At 49.5% G+C, this 9554-nt stretch overlaps 2 protein-coding genes across 4 annotated transcripts in view; one reads left to right on the forward strand and one right to left on the reverse strand.

Moving 5' to 3' along the window:
* Window positions 1–859: 859 nt before the first annotated feature.
* LOC113206578 (zinc finger protein 239-like) lies at window positions 860–6039 on the reverse strand. Of its 3 annotated transcripts, none has more exons than XM_052265887.1 (2): window positions 5477–6039; window positions 860–1936 (listed from the first exon to the last, which is right to left on the reverse strand). In XM_052265887.1, exon 2 carries the CDS (start codon window positions 1901–1903, stop codon window positions 980–982), a length of 924 nt encoding a protein of 307 aa, XP_052121847.1. In that variant the 5' UTR covers window positions 1904–1936; window positions 5477–6039; the 3' UTR covers window positions 860–979. The 3 variants fall into 3 exon arrangements, with proteins under 3 accessions (XP_052121847.1, XP_026278503.1, XP_052121846.1); XM_026422718.2 differs by lacking the exon at window positions 5477–6039 and adding an exon at window positions 2467–2976; XM_052265886.1 differs by lacking the exon at window positions 860–1936 and adding an exon at window positions 3869–4945.
* Window positions 6040–7912: 1873 nt separating this feature from the next.
* LOC113206567 (calcium/calmodulin-dependent protein kinase type 1) overlaps window positions 7913–9554 on the forward strand; it is a gene marked incomplete in the record, with an annotated part of 44517 nt that continues 42875 nt past the window's right edge. The window contains 1 exon segment of the mRNA XM_052265885.1: window positions 7913–8050. Coding sequence (XP_052121845.1) covers window positions 7968–8050 — 83 coding nt within the window.

Raw genomic sequence — 9554 nt, forward strand, 5'->3', positions numbered from 1 at the left:
CAGGCGCGACTCCCGTCCCGCCCGCGCCACAGCAGAAGCAAAAGGGGGCCGATCCGAGCCGGTCCGGTTTGTACGGCTTCACTCACTCGACCGAACCGAAAGGTGGATTTTGTTGTAAATTGTTGACGCGGATATGTGGTAATACCTCTCAAGGGGTTTTGTTGCGCCTGGGGCTGAGCGAGGCGTGCAGGAGGGTGTGGCGGGGCTCCAGTGCTGCGGGTGGGTTGCACCTGTGCACGCCCGCCGCTTGTAGATATACCAACTCGCCAGGAAGGGAATAATAAGGAAATGCCTGAGCGGATATTCATTCATGTATTGGAAAGTTCCCCGGCGGCGGGCTCCTGAGCGCGCCTGGGTCCCGCAGCCCTGCGGCGCCGCCGCCCCGGCCAGCCGAACGGATGAAACGCCCTGTAGATAAGATCCTCTCTCCTTCGGCACCCGACAATAATAGAACTCCACAAATAAATGTGTTTGACCAGAAGTCAGCACACACGCGCGTTGTTTGATCAATATCCGCCTGTTTTCGTTCAAACTTTTCAGGGTGTGACATGGCTTGCACACTTTTTAGTTAGGTGTACAGTACAGCATTTTGTGAAGTCTCTCATAAGCATTTGAATACCACACATTAGGTCCAGTGTATTTATAAGTCAGCTCTGCGGTGCCGCGTACGACAGGCACGTGTACACGGACATGACACCGTTATCCTGTTTGCAGTGTGAAACTTAATTTATGTATTGAGTTTAATAATGAGGACTGTTAATTTTTTTGGCATTTACTTGTCAGTTTGATAATTTCAGGACAATTAACCTGCAGACAACTGTGACAGTTTTTTCCCTAGAAGCATATTTTAGACGCAGTATTTTCAGAAATATAATTTATTTTACATAAGTTTAATCAGTAATAAACACAAAAATTGCACAGTTTCGATACCCTGCTGAAAACTTGCCTATTTACTATAGATTACATACAAACCTATGCACTAAGCTAAGTGGGTTTGGAGATGTTCAAGCAGTTTTTCGCTCTGCGGATATTTTGCGTTGCACTCAGTACACCTATACAATAATCTTTCTTTGGTGTGGGTTAGCAGACGTCTACGCTCATGGTCACTTTGCGAAAAATTCTCACTGCACACATTAGAATTGGAAAGCATTTGTTGTATGTGATCTCGTAGATGTGCAAGCAATTTACTTCTTCGTGGAAACGAATTGCTGCAAACAGTACATTTGAAAGTCCCTCCGGTATGGGTGCGCAGGTGTGCACGCAGGTGCCCACTTTGCGAAAATGTCTTGTCGCACACAGTGCACTTGTAGGGCCTTTCTCCTGTGTGGGTTCGCATATGAACGCCCATTTTCCCCTCTGTCGAAAATTCTTTGCTGCAAATTATACACTTGAAAGGTCTTTCTAGCGTATGCGTTCGTAGGTGTCCTCGTAGATGCCCACTTTGCAAAAACGTCTCTTTGCACACAGTACATTTAAAGGACCTTTCTCGTGTGTGGGTTCGGATATGTACATTTAAATTTCCACTCTGTGAAAATGTTTTGTTGCACACTGTACATTCGTAAGGCCTTTCTTGCGTATGTATTCTTAAATGAACTCGCAGATTCCCCGTTTGCGAAAATTTCTTGTTGCACACAGTGCATTCGAAGGGCTTTTCTCGCGTGTGGGCTCTCATATGTACCTCAAGATTCGCTTCCAGCGAAAACTTCTTGTTGCACACTGTACACTTGAAACGGCTTTCTTTGGTGTGGGTTCGCAGATGGACTCGCAGATGCCCACTTTGCAAAAAGCTCTTGTTGCACACTGTACACCCGAAAGGCCGTTCACCAGTGTGCGTTCTCATGTGGACGGTTAGACTGCGGGTGTCGACCTCCGTGAGGCAAACTTCACATTGAATGCGTCCCATATGTTATAGAAATAGTACAAACGCCCCGTGTTTCTGAAATTAATAAGATTAAAACAAGAATTAGGGTCAGCGGGGAAAAGTCAGTGAAATTACCAGGGGGCCTATTTTTCTAATTACACTGTACGACACGGCCTATCGTCGCTGACCACGATGCCCTAATGGCCCCAAGTGGACATGCAAGCCGCCCGCTAGCGAGCTTGCGGTACTTACAGTGTGACTACAAAAGTGGGCGGCGTAACTCAGCCACATGGTCCATAGCGGATAATTCTATCCAGCTGTTGTGACTCAATTAATGTGTCTACGAGGACAATTTTTGTATCAATGGGTGTTTTTTTTTTAATTTATAGGTAAAGGTATGTGGAAAGGTGAACCCTTCCTATCATACACTGATTTCTATGTACTATTTTGTATTTGAGCTAGCTGTGTATATGCAAATCTTTGCACCTACACAAAAAAGTTTTACGTTATGCGAATGAAGGTACATGTTATATGTACAGAAATGAGCATAAAACTCAGTGCATATCATCTCTCCATATTATTGGTTATTGACTTGTGAGACTCACCTTTCCCCTGGCTTTATCTTTCTCCCGTGAAGATGCTGAGCTGAAGGTGTGTGACCGCTCGACCGCTCCGTCTGTTAGTGCCGCTGCGACTGCGTGGCCGAGGCGTCCAGTCGCGTCTAAATTCCGCCATGGTTGCACTTTTCGGCGACCACTCTGCCGACGTGGTGCTCTATGCGAGACGAATATAGGCTTTGCCTTAGGGAGAGTCTGGGGGGCGATCGGGCGCAAGCCCCTCATGATGCTCTACGGATTCGCATTGTAATTAGTTGCTTCTCAAAGGGTCACCTTTCGTCGAGTAAGTCTGTGCGAGTGGCACATCGCTGGCTGTTGACGTAAAACCCTACAGGAGGGAAATGACCGAGGGACCTTCATTATGGTGACGGGCACAGGGTCGAGGGGCCGCTGCCCTATAAACATTTTCATGCACAAATTTTTGTGGTAAAAGTTATGGCATTACTTTTGCAATGATTTTTTGACACCCTCCTTCTGTGAATGTGTCTATCCGAAGGGAAAAGTTTATCGTTTTCTGCGCGAGTTGCCAGGCAGGCGCGACTCCCGTCCCGCCCGCGCCACAGCAGAAGCAAAAGGGGGCCGATCCGAGCCGGTCCGGTTTGTACGGCTTCACTCACTCGACCGAACCGAAAGGTGGATTTTGTTGTAAATTGTTGACGCGGATATGTGGTAATACCTCTCAAGGGGTTTTGTTGCGCCTGGGGCTGAGCGAGGCGTGCAGGAGGGTGTGGCGGGGCTCCAGTGCTGCGGGTGGGTTGCACCTGTGCACGCCCGCCGCTTGTAGATATACCAACTCGCCAGGAAGGGAATAATAAGGAAATGCCTGAGCGGATATTCATTCATGTATTGGAAAGTTCCCCGGCGGCGGGCTCCTGAGCGCGCCTGGGTCCCACAGCCCTGCGGCGCCGCCGCCCCGGCCAGCCGAACGGATGAAACGCCCTGTAGATAAGATCCTCTCTCCTTCGGCACCCGACAATAATAGAACTCCACAAATAAATGTGTTTGACCAGAAGTCAGCACACACGCGCGTTGTTTGATCAATATCCGCCTGTTTTCGTTCAAACTTTTCAGGGTGTGACATGGCTTGCACACTTTTTAGTTAGGTGTACAGTACAGCATTTTGTGAAGTCTCTCATAAGCATTTGAATACCACACATTAGGTCCAGTGTATTTATAAGTCAGCTCTGCGGTGCCGCGTACGACAGGCACGTGTACACGGACATGACACCGTTAGCCTGTTTGCAGTGTGAAACTTAATTTATGTATTGAGTTTAATAATGAGGACTGTTAATTTTTTTGGCATTTACTTGTCAGTTTGATAATTTCAGGACAATTAACCTGGAGACAACTGTGACAGTTTTTTCCCCAGAAGCATATTTTAGACGCAGTATTTTCAGAAATATAATTTATTTTACATAAGTTTAATCAGTAATAAACACAAAAATTGCACAGTTTCGATACCCTGCTGAAAACTTGCCTATTTACTATAGATTACATACAAACCTATGCACTAAGCTAAGTGGGTTTGGAGATGTTCAAGCAGTTTTTCGCTCTGCGGATATTTTGCGTTGCACTCAGTACACCTATACAATAATCTTTCTTTGGTGTGGGTTAGCAGACGTCTACGCTCATGGTCACTTTGCGAAAAATTCTCACTGCACACATTAGAATTGGAAAGCATTTGTTGTATGTGATCTCGTAGATGTGCAAGCAATTTACTTCTTCGTGGAAACGAATTGCTGCAAACAGTACATTTGAAAGTCCCTCCGGTATGGGTGCGCAGGTGTGCACGCAGGTGCCCACTTTGCGAAAATGTCTTGTCGCACACAGTGCACTTGTAGGGCCTTTCTCCTGTGTGGGTTCGCATATGAACGCCCATTTTCCCCTCTGTCGAAAATTCTTTGCTGCAAATTATACACTTGAAAGGTCTTTCTAGCGTATGCGTTCGTAGGTGTCCTCGTAGATGCCCACTTTGCAAAAACGTCTCTTTGCACACAGTACATTTAAAGGACCTTTCTCGTGTGTGGGTTCGGATATGTACATTTAAATTTCCACTCTGTGAAAATGTTTTGTTGCACACTGTACATTCGTAAGGCCTTTCTTGCGTATGTATTCTTAAATGAACTCGCAGATTCCCCGTTTGCGAAAATTTCTTGTTGCACACAGTGCATTCGAAGGGCTTTTCTCGCGTATGGGCTCTCATATGTACCTCAAGATTCGCTTCCAGCGAAAACTTCTTGTTGCACACTGTACACTTGAAACGGCTTTCTTTGGTGTGGGTTCGCAGATGGACTCGCAGATGCCCACTTTGCAAAAAGCTCTTGTTGCACACTGTACACCCGAAAGGCCGTTCACCAGTGTGCGTTCTCATGTGGACGGTTAGACTGCGGGTGTCGACCTCCGTGAGGCAAACTTCACATTGAATGCGTCCCATATGTTATAGAAATAGTACAAACGCCCCGTGTTTCTGAAATTAATAAGATTAAAACAAGAATTAGGGTCAGCGGGGAAAAGTCAGTGAAATTACCAGGGGGGCCTATTTTTCTAATTACACTGTACGACACGGCCTATCGTCGCTGACCACGATGCCCTAATGGCCCCAAGTGGACATGCAAGCCGCCCGCTAGCGAGCTTGCGGTACTTACAGTGTGACTACAAAAGTGGGCGGCGTAACTCAGCCACATGGTCCATAGCGGATAATTCTATCCAGCTGTTGTGACTCAATTAATGTGTCTACGAGGACAATTTTTGTATCAATGGGTGTTTTTTTTTTAATTTATAGGTAAAGGTATGTGGAAAGGTGAACCCTTCCTATCATACACTGATTTCTATGTACTATTTTGTATTTGAGCTAGCTGTGTATATGCAAATCTTTGCACCTACACAAAAAAGTTTTACGTTATGCGAATGAAGGTACATGTTATATGTACAGAAATGAGCATAAAACTCAGTGCATATCATCTCTCCATATTATTGGTTATTGACTTGTGAGACTCACCTTTCCCCTGGCTTTATCTTTCTCCCGTGAAGATGCTGAGCTGAAGGTGTGTGACCGCTCGACCGCTCCGTCTGTTAGTGCCGCTGCGACTGCGTGGCCGAGGCGTCCAGTCGCGTCTAAATTCCGCCATGGTTGCACTTTTCGGCGACCACTCTGCCGACGTGGTGCTCTATGCGAGACGAATATAGGCTTTGCCTTAGGGAGAGTCTGGGGGGCGATCGGGCGCAAGCCCCTCATGATGCTCTACGGATTCGCATTGTAATTAGTTGCTTCTCAAAGGGTCACCTTTCGTCGAGTAAGTCTGTGCGAGTGGCACATCGCTGGCTGTTGACGTAAAACCCTACAGGAGGGAAATGACCGAGGGACCTTCATTATGGTGACGGGCACAGGGTCGAGGGGCCGCTGCCCTATAAACATTTTCATGCACAAATTTTTGTGGTAAAAGTTATGGCATTACTTTTGCAATGATTTTTTGACACCCTCCTTCTGTGAATGTGTCTATCCGAAGGGAAAAGTTTCTTTGTTTTTACTTACACTTTTATCACATTCTCTTTGGCAAAAAAGTGGTGTAACGAAAAAATAAAAATAAAAAAATATGCGAGTCCCAAAACATGCAGTCATTGCAAATTTTTTTTTTTTTTTAAATCAGTAAAGGTAAGGTATCGCAAAACGGATTTTAGTGAAACTTCTGACAAAATATCAAACTGTATTCCTTAAATAACTTAAGCCCTCATTTTTTTTCTTTGTGCGCGTGTTCTCTCTTGGACTTTGCATCAACGGTATATGGTATACATTTCACGGCGTCACACGCAAAACGGTTGGTTTCAGTTTGTAAATCGAATTTGTCGGTCGCGCGGGGGAGGGGGGGGGGGGGAACGAGGGGGGTGAATCAAAGCCCCCGCCCCGCCCCTCCGCCCCACCTTGCCATGCCACTACTCGCCCGCCGCCTCACTCAACGCGTTTGCACCGCCACACACTTTGCGCTGTAAATTGACTCGGAGAGGAGAGGCCCAAAGTTTGGCCAAAGTCGCGTCCCTTGCTCGCCGCGCCGCGCCGCGCCGCCACCCTCAACAGTTTGTACTACGTATATACTGTTGCTTGTGGCAGGGTGCGGCGTGGCGTAGCGTGGCGGGCCCTGGTGACTGGGGCCTAAGTTGCCCGCCTGCCGTAATTCATGAGGTGCTCCTCGTGAAGTGGGACTGGGCGGCCCGCGCTCGCGCAAAAAAAGTATCGCGACTTCCTTGGCGTGTGGCGAAGCAGAGCGGGCCAAGTTTGGAGCTCAGCTCGCTCGGCACGGCTCCGGCCCCCAGAGGCCCAGGGGCTCGCAGCCCCGGGCTACAGCCCCTGGGCCGGGTGGGCTGTGGGCTCGGAGTGGGCCAACCAGCCGGCTGAAGTGGGCCTGGGGGCCGGGGAAGGGGTTCTGGGCGCTCTGCCGGAGCCAGAGCAGCGGACGCACCGAGGGGTCGTCAACTCCCCATTGGCCGCCAAGGAAGGAAAACTTCATATATCAATGGTAATACAAATAATATTGTATAGTAATATAGATCATCGCCAATAATGAGTAATATTGATGTAATGTCATGGTAGTAGTGTGAAATAGATGCAACATATAGTATGGTTATATATTTGGCTGTGGCTGTGTGGACGATCGGGCGGGGCCGGCGGACGACTTCACGCGCCCCCTATACATCTGGGTGACGTCACGCCTTGTGCCCCTCTGCTCGCTGCATATGTCAGTACAAGCAAGTCATATCATTTATTATTATTTTTAGTTGTGTAAAATGTGTTCTGAATCCAAATGTAGCATCTGCTAAAACAATGTTATAAATTTACCCAAAGTCACTGCAACAATTCACTGGAAACGCAAGTGTGTGAATGTCGCTCACCTGCAGGTGTGTGAATATCCATACGTGCACATACGGGGGTAAACGTGTGAATTTTCTAGAAAAAATTCACACCTTTACCCCTCTAAGTGTACGAATGGATATTCACACACCTGCAGGTGAGCGACATTCACACACTTGCGTTTCCAGTGTTATTTCAACGAGAAGTTTATGGCCTGATTCTTGTTGAGAGCTCCATCCACACTGGCTCACACCCATCATCGTGCTTGCGCTGGTGACCCCGAGCACCCCGAGCCCGTCCCCTCCTTCCCGCGCTCTACCCAACCCAGTGCGGCTCCAATGAGGTTCTGTCATGACCTGACCGAGCAAGGAGGAGATCAGAGCCCCCGGAGGAGAGGGGGACCCGGAGGGGGAGCCATCTCCCGGAGTGGGCTGCCTCCTCCGGCTGCCCTCCGTGCCCGGAGCCGCCCGGAGCCGCCTGGAGCCGCCCGGAGCCGCCCGGAGCCGCCCGGAGCCCCGCCCCCCGGACACCGTATCCATCCCATTCCGCTAACGCCCCTCTGCTAACGCTCCTCTCTTGCCTTTCCTGTTGCAGCGGCGCCTTCTCTGAAGTGCGCCTGGCCGAGAGCAAGGAGCGCCCCGGCGAGATGTTCGCCGTCAAGATCATCGACAAGAAGGCCCTCAAGGGCAAGGAAGACTCTTTGGAAAATGAAATCAAGGTCCTCAGGAGGTAAGCGGAGGGCGGGAGATGGCATACTCATTGCCGTCTCCCCGCTCCTGTCTGTCTGTCTTTCTGTCTATCTATCTATCTATCTATCTATCTATCTATCTATCTACCCATCTATCCATCTACAGGTATGTTGAACTACAACGTCATCGACGTCCTGCCTGAGTACACCACCTCCCTCTCTTCAAGAAATCTCTCTGGTCTCTGTCTTGCTCGCTGTCTTGTCCGTCTCTCCCCTTCCCTCCCCCCCTCTCGTTCTCCCCACCCCCTCTTCTAATCGTGGTGGCGATAGAGATAGAAGGCGAACCCTTTTAATCCGCAGTAGTGGTGCAGTAGTGGCTGCAGCCGTAAAACACCCCAGCCTCTTCCCAAGGTTCGAGGTGACGGCCGAGGCCGGCTGCGGCCTCCCCGACCTCCACCGGCCTCGGCCCGACGGCGCCCCAAAGTACCGTGCGTCTGCAGGCCTCCTTTCGTTAAAGAAACATTCGCCGACGGACGGACGGCCCCACCAGCCCGGCGAAGGCTTTCCTCCCTTTCCCAGCTGCTGTTCTCTCGGAAGGTTTTTTCCGAACCGACCATAATCCCGACCCCTCCCGACCGCTGTCTTCACTATTTACCCTGCTCGCCAACCTTACCCTGTTCTTCACGTCGCACTCGAGAGTCGGAACACTTTGTTAATGTTGAACATTTGATATGTAACCATCCTAGGGAGACTGGAGCTTCCCACGTGGGCTGGGCACTTGCAAGTGTGGCAACTCGCCATGGGTAAATAAGTGCTATTGCCAGAGTTGCACACATGGGCTTGCATTTGTGAAACTATTTAACTCAATATTCAATAATGCTGACTCGGCGTAATCGCCCTAATGTGTCGCCCGACTTTTGCCCTATGTTGGCCATCATTGCTCTTATAATGGCAAACTCTAAGTACAAAACTTTGTCCTTCCGCGGGAGCAGCAGGGGTCGGCAGGCTAGACCTCTCTCAGCCCCTCGCGCACAGTTTCCAACCCTGTACTATATACCTCCTATCTCGCTTCTTCCACTCCTTTTCTTTTCCTCGACCGAAAAAAGGAAAACGGGGGAAAAACAGCAGCATCTCTTCATTTACTTCCGACATGAGGCGGCGCTCCTTCGTGCAGCCCACACCCCCCGCGTCTCGGCCTCCAATTACTGGGGCGTTTACGTACTCGCGCTACATAATGTGAATGCGCCTGAGGTGAGGTGGGGGAGGGAGTGTGTTGGGGTTGCTCGTGCGTGCGTGTGTGTTTGTGTGTGTGTGTGTGTGTGTTAGTGCCTGCACGCACGCACGCAAGGGCACACACGCACGACTCCTGCATGGGCGCTAACGCCTGACGCCTCGTTCTTGGCAGGAAAAGGAAGAGCTTGGAGGTGGCCGTCAAGTGTTTGCCGTTGTCCGCTCGAGAAGCGCCTGGCAGGGCGGCAGGCGCCAGACCTTTGGCCTGACCTTTCCCCTCCCACCTCTCATTCTTTCTTTTCTTATTTCTCTCCC

The sequence above is a fragment of the Frankliniella occidentalis genome, unplaced genomic scaffold (assembly GCF_000697945.3).
Source record: "Frankliniella occidentalis isolate FOCC.00 unplaced genomic scaffold, Focc_3.1 Scaffold32, whole genome shotgun sequence".
Lineage (NCBI taxonomy): Eukaryota > Metazoa > Arthropoda > Insecta > Thysanoptera > Thripidae > Frankliniella > Frankliniella occidentalis.